The sequence below is a fragment of the Phasianus colchicus genome, chromosome 1, assembly GCF_987193195.1.
Source record: "Phasianus colchicus chromosome 1, bPhaCol1.hap1.1, whole genome shotgun sequence".
NCBI lineage: Eukaryota > Metazoa > Chordata > Aves > Galliformes > Phasianidae > Phasianus > Phasianus colchicus.
Window position 1 is genome coordinate 90,302,805 of NC_143436.1, and position 17,381 is coordinate 90,320,185.

Here is a 17,381-nt window from a genome sequence, read left to right on the forward strand (position 1 = left end):
CCCCATATTTAAAGAGGATTATAAAAAGGAGGGGAATCAACATTTTTCAAGGGTAGCCAGTGATAGGGCAAGGGAATGGTTTCAAGTTCAAAAAGGGAAGATTTAGATTGAATATCAGGGGTAAGTTCACCATAGAGTGTGGTGAGGTGCTGGAACAGGCTGCCCAGAGAGGCTGTGGATGCCCCATCCCTGGAGGTGTTCAAGGCTGGGTTGGATGGGGCCCTGGGCAGCCTTGTCCAGTACTAGATCTGGAGGTTGGTAGCCCCATCTATGGCGCATGGTTGGGAGTTGATCCTTGAGGTCCTTTCCAACCCAAGCCATTCTGTGAGTGGTTGTGTTATGTGCTTCTGCTGTAGTCCTGGTTTATTTCATCTTAAAAGAGGAACTCTGTGGTAAGATTGCTTCTTGCTAGTACTATTTGTAATCTGATTTCTGCTTTCCAGCTTTGAATGGCTATATTGTATTAAAGGTTGTTTAAATGCTTTTTTTTCCTGATGACCAACTAACTTTGTGGCATATAGATACTGATACAGAATTTCTCATGAGGAATTTCCTTAGGACCTTATGAATAGTGCTAACTGGCCAGATTTTCTCAGTTACACTTGAAGAGCAGGTGTAGGTGCAATTAATTACTCTTGTTTTGTTATGTCACTTGTTACAAGCTTTTGTTCTTGTGTGAAGGGGGGGGGATGTGTGAGGTTATTTGTGTAAGTAACCTATCTAAAATCCAGTTTTTTTTAATGGTGCTTATTTAGAGAACAGTGGCATTCAGTTCCTCAGAGACCATAACCAGAAATACATTTTGTTGAGAGGATGGGGATGGCAAGTTACTGAATTAGGCACAACAGAGGTTGATCAAACTTCTTTTTATAAGCTAAAAAGACTGTAAACGCTCTTCCTGTTTTCTGATTAGGAAGCAGAATGATAGAATTGGAGAGAGTGTTGTGTAAGTCTGGGGGGGAAAAAATTCCAAGAAGAGTTAAGGAAAGATAAGAATAGGTGAATGTAGGTGAAATGGAGGGAATTAGATGGGAATAAGTTAAACAGCAAATCATGCAGTAATAGGCAACATCAGTGAAAACAATTGTTCCTGGTCTATAAAGGAAGAAGAGATGAAAAAGCTCTTAGCTAAGGAGCTTGTCTTCCTCCCCTGGATGTGGAGGGCAAGAAGTGTAGGTGTGAAATAGCAGATGGCACTGTGCTGCAGGCATGCTTAAGTCAGGCTCCTAGGGAACTCATGGCTAGTAGCTAGGTTAGGTTTGGAGAAGCTAGGCCTGTAGTCTTAAGGAGCTTCAAGCACAGCCCAATAACTTCCAAGTCAAGTTGAAACAAACAACTTCTTGAAGCTATCAAATAGATGAATCCTTTATTTTTCCTCCATCTTTCTTTTCTGTTAATTAGCTTTTAGACTTTGGGCTGCTTCGAATGCTTACTGATAAACTTGTCAAGTTTGAGTTACTAGTAGAATTAAAAAAAAAAAAATAGGAGAAACAGTAAAGCACTACTTAAGTGCTGTTGTCTTCTATCTAGCTCCCAGTGTTTTCCCAAGTGTGGGAAACCGATCTGGTCAAGTTTTTACATCTGGACATTAGCAAGAAGGTCACCGTTGGATTCAGTACTAGAAATACCAAGCTTTCAGACTCTCCTCTTTAATCACTACTCCATTCTTGACTATTTTTGTCTTTTCAGCTTTCTCAAGTAGTATATGGAAGTAAAATAATTTTTAATGTTGTAATGCGTACAATAAGATAGCATGGCTTTACCTTCTCAGCACTAAAGCCAGTCAGATGGAGTTTATCTAGAGTTGCCTGGAATACTAGAATTTCTTAGAGCAGTAGATGGCTCTTGCTTATTATTTACTGTTCTTCCTGTATTAAATTTTCATTTAAGGTACAGATGATCATTTTTCCTCTTTTCTATGTGTCAAAGTTATTATTAAAGTGACACTTCAAGCTTGTCCTCACTATCTTCCTGCAGTTAGTCTGAACTTTCTTTCTTAATCCAGTATTTTTATGGGTGTTCTTTTCCTACTTCTGTTGCTGCTGTACTTTCAGTACCACCCATGTTGCATGTGATTAAGTTGAAAACTAATTATTGTTGGGACAAGCACAGTTATCAACACCCTATTGGATGAATGGATGTTGGAGATGATATTTGTACTGTACAAATGTACCAGACAGTCTAAATAGTACTACTTCTGTGCATTAAAATTTTTGATGCATTTCTGTTTTTTCTAAGAGATAATCTCTTGAAATAGAAACAGTATTTCTTTATTAAGGTACTTAAGCATTTATCAGTAGAGCTAAAGAAAATAAACAAGAGAATCTGACTATGGGCGTACTACCAATCATTTCTTATGAGATTTTTGAGCACACTGCTGAAAGTTTCAGTGTGTTGTCAGTAGCTGAGATAGCATGAAACAGCCTCCTCTGCTAGCCAGCACATGCAGTATAACAACTTACTCAGGATATTGTATGTAGGAAGAAGTTGACTAAAGGTAGATGGCATTCTGCTGTTTCAGCAGTTTATGGTATCAGAGGTGCAGTTTACATGTAGTTTAAACCTAGCTTATGTTTAAGACAACTGTTAAGTTCAATGAGTATAAAACAGGTTTTTTTACTCTTGTGAAATGTCTTGATTATCAGTTACTGATATTATCAGTTGATATGTCAATGTTTTCACAAATATCTAATAACTTACATTGCCTTCTGGCAAATAAGTTAGTCTTGTAATAGAAATTGTTTTGTGTAAGCTTCATGTGGGACTTTGTAAAAATTCTCAGTGTTGTCTCTCAGAAGGAGGTGAGGACTGTACAACCCAATGGAAATGCAGTGGAAAATCCCTTGGTTGATAAATCTCAAGAGCCATTTTGTAATTGTTTCCAGAGATTTAAGAGGCAGGTGTGCTACGCTGTAGGTGTGCTAAGCCAGTGTAGTTATAAATAAGGTGAAAACTAAGGGATGTGAAGAAAAGGAGTTAAGGAGTCACCATTTTTGAGACTGAACTGTGAGGAGGTCCTGATCTGATTGCTACAAGTGTATTGGACACAGCTATTGGTCGAGGAATAAATAAGTATTATTTACTTCAGTAGAGTAGGAAAGCTTTCAACAAGACTTCTGAAAATGCCCTTGTAACCAAACTGTTGAATACTTGATGCATTTTATAGTCTACTTGCCTAAAAGAAATCTGCATGTACAACTGGGTCTGGGAAAATTCTGATCATGTACAAAGAAAACTGGTGGTCTGTACTAGGACAACTTCATACCAGCCATTCATTCAAACCAGTAATATGCTTCCATCAAGCTTTGTGGATGATAATAAACTGGGAGGGACAGTGGGTATTCTGAAGGCTAGGGCTACTTGAGTGGGAGGTCTGCAGGCAGAAACATCATGGATTTCAGCAAAGACAAATGTGAAATTCTCAGAGGGAGGAGGATGAGTTGGTGCAGCAATAGAAGTGTAGTGTGTACTGGCAGAAAAGTAGCTTTCTAGGAAAGAGCCTAGGGGTGCTTGTAGGTCAGCAGTGTATGTTTGTGATGTAAAAGGTGAAGAGCATACTGAACATAGCCAGTTGAAAAAAGTAATAAATCCCTACTATTCTAAGCTTCTGAAGCTGTACTTGGAATACTGTATCCACTTTTGTATGCTAAGGTACAAGGCGGGTGCTGATGCCTCTGTGGAGGTCTACTGAGATAAGGAGATTGCAATGTGTTGTGTATGAAGGGAGACTGAAAGCGAGGGGTTTTTTCAACCTTCAAAGAAGTCTAAAAGGAGTGGTGGGAGGAAATAATAACTGCTGGCTGCAGTGGCGGAGTGGGGGATAGGGAAGGAGTGACAGGAAAAATGGCTTTCCTTAGAGGTGGCCGGGGAAACAGTAAGAGGCAACAATCTACCACGAGAGAAATTCTAATAGTGTATTAGCAATGTTTTTTTTTTTCTACAACACAAATGAAACAGTGAAACAGTGTGGTTTCTCTGTCCTTGAGGATATTGAGAACCTGACTATGGTATGACACAGAACATGATCTGACTTCAAAGTTGGCCCTACTTTGAGTTGGGGATAGGGCTGGATAACTTCCAGAAGTCCCTTGCCTTCTAAAAGAGCCTCATATTTTGTGCATGAGTAGGCAGGAGCTGGTGTAGTGTAGTCGCTAGCCCTTGAAGTAACGTAGAAGTGCTTAGAAGTCTCTTTCTATTAAGCTTGAGATGTCCAAGTGCAAGTCTGAAACAAGATTTTCTTTTTAAAGCTTTTTCACTTGTAGGTTAAGAATTGCTAAAAGCTTACTTGAAGGTTGGTTCTCATTGTTAACCCCTAAGATAAGTAACAACTTATAATGGTTTTTTTAATCACTTGATTGTATTTCTTCTGTTAGTTCAGTAAGTAGCCAGTAAGACGTACTACAGCTGAGAGTAGTGCTGGCAGCATAACAGATACTGAAAATGTACTTTGGCAGTTGCTATAAAGCATTAATTTGCTTGGCTATCACTAACTTTAGCTTACTGTCTTGATGCGTATTCTGTATAAAAGGGTTAACTTCAGGATTAATTTGCAGTTGAGGGTGGCCTTAAGAGCTTCAAGTCAGCGACGTAGGAGGCAGCAGGCATTTTCATAGCTCTGTAATGTAACTGGCAATTCATCAGATCTTGTCATGAATAGAGAAGATCTAGGTTTTATATTTAATGATTTGCTGCTGCTCGGTGTGTTCACTTTGTGTTTTATAATAGGATTGCAGTTGTTAACTATTGACAGATAGTGCTGCAACTTTCTAAGTAGGTAGAAATGCAGAGTCAATGCTTAGCAATGTTTAGCTGACTTCATGAACTTGTGATTTAGCTACTTAATATAGTACAAAATACAACTTAATTTCTCTTTCCCCAGACCTCTGTTATTCCTAGAATAGGTGTTATGTGCCCATAATCTGACAAGCCTGTATAGAAAGGGGAGGACTATATGAATAGTTTCCTCTTTAAGGGAATTGAGGCTTTCCTGAAGATTGCAAGTTTTGCTCCTTCATCTAGAAGGCCATTGCACACAGTATTCCTCACCATTTTTTTTAAATGATTTTTCTAATCCTTTTGGAAGGCAGAGTTATAGGAACAGGGAATGCTGAATATTTAGAATGCTGAGTGCTTAGAACTGTTGCTATAGGATTGCCAAAACTCAATTGATTATTTTAAGAAATTCAGAAATCCTGTTTGTACAGATTTCTCTGCTAGGTTATCCTTAAACTTTCTGGAAGTACTGTGTACTCTCTCAACACCAAATTCTGCTGGCATTCTGAGTATCCCAAATGCCGAACTCCATTAATGTTGGACAAGCCTGTCAGAGTAGTGGTAACTCAACTGTCCTTTGCAAAAAATGTCAACTGAAAGGCATTGGGATAGCTTTTGTTTCTTGCTTAAGAAAGCTTATTAACTTGCTGGCTGCTAGCTGGGATTAGTCTTGATAGGGATATATCTTAAACTGCGATCACAGCACTTCTAATCATCAAATGAAAGACATTAAAATTAGTTTGATTTCATTTTATGCCTTAACTTTATTCTGTGCATCATAATACCTTTGCATTTTGTGTAAAGAACCTAGTGTTACTGAAGGAATATGGTAGATAATCAGGTTCTTGTAAGTTTTGATGGCATTTGCTGACCTGACCTGAAGCCTTTGGAGACATTGCTTTTGGATTCAGAATGTTGTGGAGAGAATGTCTGATCTGATAACCATTCACTGCAGATATCCCTGTGGTCATTAGTGATTCTTTCAAGGGTATTCATTATATTCATAGAATGACCCTCAGTCATAGAGTGATTTAGTTTGGAAGGGACCTGAAGGATTATTTAGTTCAATTCCCTTTCCTGTGACCAAGGTTGCCACCCATCAGCTCAGGCTGCCCAGGGCCCCATCCAACGTGGCCTTGAATGCCTCCAGAGATGGGGCGTCCACAGCTTCTCTGGGCAGTTTGTGCCATAGCATCGTCACCTTCTGAGTAAATAACTTTTACCTGACATGTAAACTAAGTTTTCCCCTCTTTTAGTTTAAGACCATTCCCAGTTGTCCTTCTACTATCAGACTGTATAAAAAAAAGTTGGATTCCTTCCCATTTATAATCTATGTTTAAGAGCTGGAACACTGCACTGAGGTCTCCCCGGAACCTTCTCTTTTCCAGGCTAAACAAGCCCAGCTTCCTCAACCTTCCTTCATAGGAGAGATGCTCCAGCCCTCAGATCGTCTTTGTGGTTGTTTTCTGGACCTAGAGTGTGGAGGACATGATACTTTTGTAATCTGAAGTGCAAACATGAGGGACAAAAAGGAAATTCATCAAGAGGGATGTGATGTGAGAGGCTCCTTTTTTTTTATTCCCACTTGAGTCAGCACAAATGATGACCCCATCCATACTGCCTAGGTGCAAGTGCATCCACTGTGGAAAGCAAACAGGATGAATTGCAAATCTGTGCCAAAAGAACAATATGGCTGGCCAAAAAACATCCAGGAGATGTTAGGGCAATGCTAAAGACAATTTGTGGAGCAGGGGAGGGAGACCTCAATGCTGCCTGATTGGAGGGGGTGACAGAGATGGATCCAGGCTCGCTTCAGAGGTGTGACATGAGAAGAAATAGACATGCTGGAGTGTGTGAAATTCTAAGTCAATATAGGGGGAAAAATAGATCTCAAAGGACAATCAGTTACTGAAGCAGAAGCCCTAAGTGCTTGAAGAACATGACTGTGGTAGTAGGCAAAACTTGACTGGATGAGATTCCATATGTGAAATAACTTTAAATCATCGTTAGAGGTTATCTGACTTCTCTGAGCAGTGTATTATGAAGAAACCTGCACCTAGGAGTTCTCATGTTTATGGTAAGTTTAAAAAAAAAAAAAACCTGGATGGTGCTAGTGAGCAGTGGGATTTCATTCATTGTATTTCTTTGAGTTGGAGGTGCCCTTGCTCACTTGGTATGGGTAACAAGTACTTAAATTTGAAAAAAGTGGGTTGCACAGTAATTCAGGACCTCTCTTGGATTGCCTTCTCTGAGAACAAAAATGAGTTCTTGCAGTCCCTTCTTGCATGTAATATGTGAGGTGTTTGAACATGCTTTGTTTGCTTTGAGACTCCCTAAACGGCTATTGTAGTACAATGTTCAAGGTGAATTTCAGATCAATCCTGACTGATGTTACCCAGAGCTGAGTGTTTACATGAAATGTTCTAGAGTGGCACTTGCAATTCTTGAAATATAATTACCATATGTGTAAACTTGCTTTAATTTCCAGCAATTCCCTGCTATTTGTATTTGTTTCTGCTGACTACTGTTTTAATTTGGCCCTGTTAGAATTTGGAGTTCTATCTTATTTCTTTAGACTGACTGAGAAAGACTTGTTATGTTCAACTTAATGTGTGTGTTTTGTCTCTAACACGGTTTCCTGGCAGCCCCACAAAGATACAGAACAGAGGCACAGCATTACTTCTGACCTTCCTCTGTATCTGTTGGCATTTCAGTTGTGTTTAAGCTGGATACCACATAGGAGAACCTCAGCCTTTACCTTCTGGTTGGTTTGTCAGGACTGTTAACTCATGCTGTTTTAAAAGGTTTTAAAGCTGTAGAAGTACTTAAATGTTCCCATCAAAGATCTGAGTAGTAATGTGAAGAACTTCCCTTGTAATTTCCCTTACTTTTTATTTAGTGTTTGTACCTAAATGCTACACCTGAGATTAAATCCGTTTAAAATGGGACTATGAAGTATTTAGTTCTTGGGCTGGAACTGGAGTGCACAACTACAACAACACTCTTATTCGTGTATTTGAGGTAGCAGGACTAAGGATGAGATGTTTTCCTCTAGTCCTGCTTTTGAGCCTGACTCAATTCCTGGAAAAAGGCTGTTCTGCCTTGCTTGCTCCTCTTTAAAAGTAGTGGAATTGAAAGTTTTGTCTGTTTTAAACTGAGGTTGGAATGTTTATTGTGGAAGAACATACAGCTGCCTTGTAGATTCCCTCAGTCATTAGTTTTGTAAACATCTGAATGCTTAGTATCAGAGTAAACACAAGTGTCCAAATTTACAGTATACTAACATACACAGAAGACAATAGTTCAGGACTGTGTTAAGCAGACAGTGAAGCTAATGTGGTTTAAGTTGAAATTCCAGAGCAAGTTTTCAAGTTGCTGAGGCTCTGTAAACATTATTTATGAGTAGTTGGATTTAAAGCTTTAACCTTATAAAATTGGCTTACTGAGACTGTCCTTGAAAACTCAATTTGAATCATGAGCTTAACCTTTTTTAAGAACTTAGCTAGTATCTTAGATTGCATTTAATTTTCTACTGCCTGATACAAAAGGTCTTCAGAATGTGGTACTATGCAGTATAAAGGACTGTATGAGGAGTTAGCGTCACTTGTGCTTCTGCTTTAGTTTCAAGTGAAGAAAAGCCCTGTGAAATAAGAATGGTGGCTTAGATGTGGACTTGTAGCTATGACTGTATAAGTTGAGATATATTACGTTAAACGCAGTTTAAAATGACTTGGTATTTCACTGGAGTAAAACAGCACCTAGCAATAGGTTACTTTGCTTCCCATAATGGAAGGTATCCATCTAATGAACAAAATGCTTCATGTGTTAGTGAGTGCTAAAGAGGGGTACAACTGTATAACTTGCTGACATGGGGGAAAAATGTTAGGTCAAGTTCATCAAGTCTGTATATGAAGCTATTTGTATAGTAGTAAGTGTTTTTCTTTGTCCAATGTTGTGTTATCTGGCCTTCTGAAAGGAGGGAATGAAGGAGCTGCTAACACCAGTCCCTTGGTAGAATGGTGTGGTGCGATGTCAGTTCTATTCTTAGGAGCAGAAGGTGGAGGTTCAAAGTAACTGCAAATTCTTCAGAACATTCTATGGTAATATTTAACTGAGAGTTTATCTCTTGAGCTACAGTTGTCAATTAGACATGATGTTCCCCTTTTTGTTGGAGCCCTTGTAAACATGTGGGCTTTACTTCCTAGGGAGTGCTGCTTCCTTGTTGGAATTAAGATTGGAATTCAGTTTGGGTCCAATTATAGATAAAACAAATGAACATTTAGAACTAAATCAATACATTTGAAAGTGAAGAATGTGGACAGCTGCATTAGTGCTGATACATCGGTGCTGTAGGAGAGATTTAGGAATATGACATTATTTTCAAAAGTTTGGGGTCCTTTGAACTGTATTAAAATGAAGGGGGGGGAGCAAAACAGCTAGTGAGTTTCTTTTGCTTTAACCCAGTACTTTTCCTCTTCTATGCCAAATTTCCAAGTCTTTGTCTTATGGTAGGTGTTTCCATGCATATTGCACTATTGTGATTAACACTGAGCAAAGTTTAAGAATTCTTCAAAGACAGAAATAACATACCTTTTCTTTTTTTCCAGAAAAATCTTCAAAAAGAGCAAGGTGAACTGGTGTAGTGAACATAATGGTCATAGAAGCCTACCTCATCCTTCATTTCTGCTCTTTGCCTACCTTGTTGCAAAGAAACTTCACTTACAAAGTAGCTTTCTCCTTCAAGCAAGGGGTGTGACAAAGCAAGTGATGCTGAAAGAGGAAGAAGGTTATGTTAAAATAGTAGCTCATTGGTCTACAGTCAGGTTTTTTCTTTCCTGAGGACGTGGTTAACAATTTGAAACACAAGCTGATGTTGAAAAATTTTGTGCTGCCTTAGTTCTGATCTTTTTTTGACTTTGCACTTTGTGTTCTCTATACTGAAGATGTGCACAGACTTCTTCCCAACAATTTAAACATATAATTTTATAAAGCCTCAAGTGGTGATTTCAGGCTTACTTTCTGTAGAGTCCTTAAGTGCTTTGAATCTCTAGCTAAACAAATCTTAAAATGCCACCAGAATGTGTGGCTGTTGCCACTGTTACATTGCTACTTGTGATTGGGTTATCCTCTGTTTAGTCAACGTGGAAAGTTGGTTCAGAAAAAAACAAGTGACTTTTAAATTATTTTCTAGAGTGAGCTTTCTTAAGTAGCTGATAAACACTGATGCAGTGGGGAAATGACTGGAAGAATCAAACTGGTCTTTCTCATGTTAGCTGAAATTAGGTTGACCTCATGATATTTAGTCTGACCTTGAAACTATTCTGTGGTAAGTTCTGCTGACCTAGCAGCTTGCTGTCACTGAAATAGGATGTCTTTATTGTTTTGCTCTACTCTTGATTTCAGTTCTTGTTTAGCTGTTCCATGTGTTAGTGGGTGCTAAAGCAGGATACATCCTTAACTTTCTGGAAAACTTGCTGATGTGGGGAGAAACTGTAGGTTTTCTGGTCTTGTGGTGTTTGAGTCTTACTGTCTTGAGCCAGTTGAAAGCTGGTGTAGAATAAGTGGCTAGGAAGTGGCAAGGTTGTCTGTCTTCCTTAACAGTGTCAGACTGCAAAGTAGTAGGCTGCAGTTCTATAACAGATAAACAAAAAAAGGAGCATTTCTGTAATTGTGTATAACCATTCCATATAGAAACATCTCTATTTTGTTTATGAATAAAGAAGTTGGAAATGTGGAGACTAATCTCTAATGTAATAGCATGTAATCTCTAATGTAATAGCATGAGCACTTCGGTGTATTACAGTTGCTATATTTTCATGACTCTATTGTCTATCTTTTTTTTTTTCAACTGATGGGAAGTTTAAGAATTATCAGCTTTTATCATTGTGGTCAATATTTGATAGCCTCAAGTTCTGTGGCTCTTAAAACTAAAAGCAAGTTGTAGATTCTTTAAGCAGCCTGAAACTGGAGAGTTGTTGAACTGAATGTTCAACATTCATAACTTTAAAATTCAGTCAAGGCTTTCTTTTATCTTGGTTTAAACATAATCAGGCACAACTAGCTTATGCAACTTGGTCTAATACACTTGCAATACTGTGCCTTGAAATCTGCCCTCAATTTAAGTGTGATACCAAATACGGTGGGAAGAATGAAGAGAGATGCAGCAGCTTGTTTGGGAAGGGAGTAGTGTCAGATCTCAGAGGGCCAAATTGCTCTTCTAGAAGGTATTTTAACAAGGAGTTTATGCTTTCTGTTCCTGCTTTCACAAAGGAGTAAGTCCATAGCTTCAGTTTTGCAGTAATGCGCATGTTGAGATTTCAGTCTGAGGTAGGACAGTCCTGGAGTATTATTAACTATAGAATGATGAGTAATAAAGGAATACTGATTTATAAGTCCTCAAAGGTTGTAAAACTGGAGGGTCTGTAGTAGTTTGAGAAGCTCAGTTGATTGTCAATCCCTGCGTGCATCTTTAAGAGTTATCTGTGGAGTGGATTGAGAGGCTTACTAGCATGCTTACAAGTAGACTGGGGAACCGGGTACTTTGAGTTGTAGATCAGTTTTGAGGGAAACTCAGCTGCTTAAATGCTGTTGGTTTTAGAGGCAGGGTAGTTTTGTGCTAGATAAGAGGTAATCTGATGAGCGTGGGTCAGTCTGAAAAACATTACTGACAATCTCTAACTGATCAAAACAAGGTAAGCTCTTGGTCTGTTGCCTGTGCAATATAAATAGTAGGATGAACACTCATTAAAGGATGAACATGGAGGCAAAGGTCTAGCTACCAAGAGCCTGTCTGACTAGTGCAAACAAGGGATTTTCCAACACTTGTACAGGCCAAATGATGCAATTACTTTGAAAACTTTTGCATTAACAGCATTGGATGCCATCTCACAATAAAATACTGAAGAAATTTTTTGTAACCCACTAGTAGAAGTTATCTATCTGGTAGTATCTTCAATTAGATGAGTTGCATGAAAAAGTCCTGTGCTGAAAAGACGTCCTGGAATGTGCAACTTGTCAGTATATATGAGGAAATCAGAAAGGAGGTAGAAAAGGAACTTCTGAGTGAAAAGAAAACTTATCTGCAACAGATTTGAACATAAAGAATAAACACAGTAATATTTGGATTTGAGCTGAGTGTTTGCAAATCAAGATCTCAATTTGAGTACTGATTTTTTTCCTTCAGGGATGTTGAAAATGATGGTGAAAATCCAACTTTTTAAGTGTGCAAGCAAAGAAGGTCGTATTTCAATCTTAAGTTTGGAAAGGAGAGTAGCTAAGCTTTCTTAAAGCACTGTGTCTTGTGTGTGGGTATCTTAGGTTAAATTAAGGAGATTTAAAAAAAAAAAAAATGTGGCCTTTAAAGTGACTTGTGCATTATAAGCTTCTAAAACTGTGTTTTAGAGTAGACATGTGACTTGCTAGTCTTTGAGCAAAACAAATTCTTGAATGGAGATATTTGTGTCAAAGGAAATACTAACCTTTAATAAAGAATTCTGGAGTCATGGTGAGCCCTGAATATCAACATAGTAATTAACTTGCTAGTTTAAACTCATACCTTGATTGTTCAGCAACCAAAAGAAGTTAAATAATGATAACCAGAGATATGAATGCAAATAGACTATGTGGTTGTTCTCACCTGGGTTTGGGAAGGACAAAGTAGGCTTACAGATACAAAAGAGGATGATTCTGAGAACTATCAAAGTAATTTTTAAAGAAGTGATTTCTTGGCCTGGGAGGAACGGCAACAAAGAATGCTTGTCGATTCTAATAAACTTTAATGAGTAATTGCTTCCATTATCTCTATATGGTCTGTTTGGGAGGCAGCCTACTGGTTTATTTAACAAGTTTTATAGCCATTCTAAGCATAGCATCAAAACATCAAGTGATGGATATAAGACTTAGGATGCCATACTTCAGAATCTTTTCAGATGACTTCAACAAACTGTCTTCAGTATGCGAACTCTTTATAATCTGTCCTGTAAACAGAGAAGGTGAACAATAAGAGCTTCTGATATTTTTAAGTGCTCTTTGACAGTAACTTGGATGTGTGATTTTCTTCCTTCAAATTATTTTAAAACAGGTGGCTTCAGTAAGAGTTGGGATTTCTTGTATGGAAATGTTTGAGGTAGTGTCAAATCTGAGTTAATGTGGTTAATGCAAGTTGCCTGTCAGTAGGCAGTAGAACCTCTTCACTAAAAAAACTCATGACTTTCTTAGTTGCTTTGATTCATTTAACTGGAAGTGCTAACTTGATTTATTTTTTTTATTTATTTTCTTCAGCTAAGAGGAGATGGACATCATCAGAACATGACCTTAAAATAAAAATAGGAAGGGAAATACTGTTGGCAAGGAACTTAAGATCCTGAACAGTCATAAAAACATCTAGTGACAAGTAAAAGTGGGCCAGAACCTTGAGTTTCTGAAATACAAGAATAGAATCTGTGTGATTTTTGTCTACTCTTATTCACCTTTTAGTACTGAAAATTAAACTGGTGTGCACATGATCATCAATGGATCATTACTACTTTAGGGAACCATGTATGAAATGACTAAAAGTTAAGTCCATATGACAAAGACTTCTTCCTTTAACTGTAGTTTTGTCTGAAAAAGTTTTGCATGACACTACAGTGTTTCCAAACCTCAGTGGTATCTAAAGGCTGCTGTCAGAATTTGGCTTTTGGCAATTAATGAAATTTACAATTGCTTGAAATATGAAACTGACTGTGTAAGATCCTCCTCGTGATGAAGTAACTGAAGTCTGGTTTTCCTGCATGAGTTGTTACTTTGTTGGGAGCAGAGAGTCTCGAACAGTCATAACTTTTCTTTCATGTTCTGCTCAGACCCAGCATTCAAACACTAACAAGACTACTTGAAAAACTAAGTGTTTCTCATTTACATTTTAACAGTTTTCCAGTAAAAGATAGGCTCAAAACTTCCAGTGCAACTGTATGCTTCATTCCATATAAGGTTATTAGATATATTCCTATAATCATGCATTAACTGTTAGGTTTTGGGTGACTTGTTTATAATGATGAACCGTGTTATAATTGAAGAGAACCTGCTGGCTTCCCTGGGACTCAGTATTCTCAGCCATGAAAATATGGAGCGTGTCCAAAGTAAACGCACGTAGATTTGCTGTAAGATGGGTGTTTGCAATTGAAGTAAGTGACAATCTATAGTGAAAGTAGAATATTGTGTTTGATAATGCACGTGGAAATACAAAGAAGTTTTGTGCTGGATTGCACTGAGCAATGTATTGCAGGGTCTGGAAAAGAAGAATAAGTCTTCTATGTGAAATCTCTAGAACAATTTTAATAAAAAACTGGATTAGTATAGGTGAGTTTGTCTTGTATTTGGAGTTAGAATGTGTCAAAAGACAAAATAAACATGTAAAATTGAGGGTAATGTTCAGTTGGCTCTTTTCAGGGAACAGATAAATGAAGAACAAAATATAACTGATGAATGTTCTGTGGTTGGAGCTCTATTTGAAGTATCTTCTTGAAAGCCTGTAAATCTTGAGAGCAGCAACAACAAAACTTCACTGCTGAAAATATCCATGCAATCAATATAAGAAATGACACAGTGTTCTCAGCACACAAATGAGCTGTTAGAAGTACTGGTAGTAAAAAAGTTCCTTTTCACTACTCCAAAGGAGGAGTAATGGCTATTTGAGTACCAATGTGTAATATGTATTTTCCTGAAGTGCCATGGTCATCTTTATGTAGCTAATGCTTCTGATCATTAGAAGTAGACTTAACAAAAAAAAAATCCTGATAAAACAACAAAAAATCCCAACCCAATTTAAATGGAGACAAAACAGCTTGTCTGCTACCAAGTAGAATGAGTCATTTTTTAATGCTGCTGGAAGTCTAAGCAGCTTTCGTATAACTTTCCTTCAGGTGCTTTTCTGTCCGAGTAGTTTGTTGCAGTTAATATTGCTGATCATTCTGTTAGTCTTCAGTACAGAGTAAGATTCAGTGCAAACTAGAACATCATGAATGGGTGATTTCTGAACAAAAAATATCTTATTACATTAATGGCAGTACAGGTTCTGAAATACATTAGTTTATATTTTGAGATTTCAGAAATAAAGTATGAGCCTTCTATATAAGGTAAAATTGTTATCTTTCAGAATTATCTTTCACTTTCTAGTATTTCACTTCATGCTTAGATGTAGTAATGACAAGTTGAGAAAGATTTGAAGAAAAGTTTAAATTGAGAGTTTGCATAGGCACTTCAGAGAGGGCAGCATTCTCAGTGATGCATGTTGGTTACAAAGGTATAGAAACAGTAGAGAACATTCTTTCATTACTTGTAAATTAAAAGTATTAAATATTCTCTCTTTGAAAGTTGTTTTATTGCTGTTTTGAGATTTCTGACTACTTTTCCCCTTACCATCCTTTCCCACTGACTGGCTTATCAGCTGTCTTAGTTTCTAATTCTGTTTTAGTTTGATTTATTTGTGCTACTCAGTGTTTTCGTAGAATTCCTGACTGATGTCAGTAGTATACCAAAAGAAATCTTTATCTGAATCTTTTAATCACTTGTTTAAATTACTTCATTGACTTAGCTATGACTTGAGGACTGAAAAATTGTTGGGAAATAGAAACCTTCCAAGGGTGGATTCACATAAAGATGTTCAGATGTTTTTTTTCCAGAAACAGGATTTCTATTTTAAAAGGCTTAAATTATGCCTTTCTTGTTAGGAGGTCTTCATTAGTGTCATCTCAAGAAAGGAGAAGTAACTGAAGTATTTAAATTTTTACCTGATGCTTTAGATCAGTAATCAAGCTGCAAAAATACCATGTTGGAATGTTTTCCAGTAAACATGAACATATACAGTGCTCATAACTAGTTAACTTCCTGGAAGATCAGTATACTAGTTACACAGTCTTCATGTTGCTTTACAGAGTGCTGCATTTTGACGTTTGTGTTCTCAGAAGTATGACTGATCTATATCTAGCTTGGTTTCTCCTGAGGCAAGCTTTTGTAAGTTTAAGCTGTGTTTTTACATGGCTGTGGATCAGGTAAAAGAATATGGTTTCTCAGAGGAAAGTAGGATTTCTCTTCGTAAAAGGCAAGCTAAATGATGAAGAGGTACATAAGAAGTCTTCACATTAACAACTAATACTTGTGTGGGTTTTTTTTTTAGGTGCCTTAGCTGGACCAGTTGTTGATCCACATGTGACAGCAGTTTGGGGGAAGAAGGTTGCACTGAAATGCATAATTGATGTAAATGAAACAATAACACAAGTTTCTTGGGAGAAGATCCACGGTAAAATTTCAGAGACTATTGCTGTTCATCATCCTGAATATGGAATTTCTATTCAAGAAAAATACCAAGGAAGAGTGTCATTTAAAAACTACTCACTTACTGATGCAACAATCATCCTAAAAAATGTAAGCTTTTCTGATGCAGGAGAATATATCTGTAAGGCAGTTACATTCCCTCTTGGAAATTCACAGTCGTCAGTAACTGTAACAGTATTAGGTAAGTAAACTTAAGGAAAAGAATTGAAATTAGTAGCATCAACTTATTAATATATTGTTTTACTTTTAACCTAATTGCTATGGAAAAATATATTCGCTCATCTTTTGAAGCAATAATATTTTGGTATTCTTACTATCTTTGAGAATATGTCTTACTGGCCATGCTTCTTTAAAAACTTATGTTTTGATTGTCCTGATACCTAGGTTCTTTATAGGTATATTGCTAATCCAGACATTTGGACAATGCTTTTTAGAATTTAAACTTGGAGACAATACTAATTCTAGGGATCTGTGTGTGTGCTTGCTGAGAAGCTGTTGAAGACAGTATTAATCTTCATTTCCCTCTAAGTTTGCTGTTAGTATGGTAAGTTAATGACATTGGTTGGGTTTGTAATATAAATTGTTGAATACACCTTGTAAGTGTAAAGTAGAATTGTTCAGACTATTTCTGGGAATTCAAGCCCTTGTATAGTTATGTAGTTATCTAATGTGAAACTTATATAAAACTTCACCTTAAATTTTGTCTACCTCATTGAGAGTCCTGTGTTGTTGTGTTCTGTTGGAAGGACCAGTACTGAATACCAGGTTAACTTAAATAGCTGTGCAATATGAAGTGAAACAATTATTTTGGCCTAATGACTTAACTGTTTGTCATAACTTGTCTTCTAACAATCGAGTTATTTATATATCCATTGCAGGTAGTCAAGTGCTGTTTTGTTCAGCAGAGCTGACCTTCAGTGACTTTCTGTACATTTTTTTATTTTTAGGGTATTCTTGGTTTCTGATGTCTTCCAAAATAGTAGAATGCCCTATGAAATAAATCAGATGATGTAACATAGTATGTAAACTGACTTCCACCACAAGGTGGGGCAAAATAGATATATCAAAGCAAATGACTTAATCCAATTTAATTTCACTAACTTCTTTAAGAAAGCTTTGTTTGTTACAAAACATGTAGTCTTCTGATTCTTTCCTGCCTCTATTTCACCTGTTATGACTTTGTCTGTGACAAGCAGTCTCTCAGCTTTTGGGTTCATTTCTAACACTAAACATTGGGAGGTTCTTATTGCTATCCCTCATCTCTTCTGTTTAGTCTTCCTCTGATATTCTTCACACCT

The 17,381-nt window shown here is 37.3% G+C and overlaps 1 protein-coding gene across 4 annotated transcripts in view; it reads left to right on the plus strand.

Annotated features, from left to right (window-relative positions):
* NECTIN3 (nectin cell adhesion molecule 3) overlaps positions 1-17,381 on the plus strand; it is a 60,483-nt gene that overhangs the window by 4,998 nt on the left and 38,104 nt on the right. For 3 of the 4 annotated variants that reach the window (XM_031613211.2, XM_090152078.1, XM_031613210.2), the window contains exon 2: positions 15,926-16,264. In XM_031613211.2, coding sequence (XP_031469071.2) covers positions 15,926-16,264 — 339 coding nt within the window. Of the gene's footprint in view, positions 1-6,175; positions 6,851-15,925; positions 16,265-17,381 lie in introns of those variants that run through there. The other variant, XM_031613212.2, reaches the window with a different exon arrangement.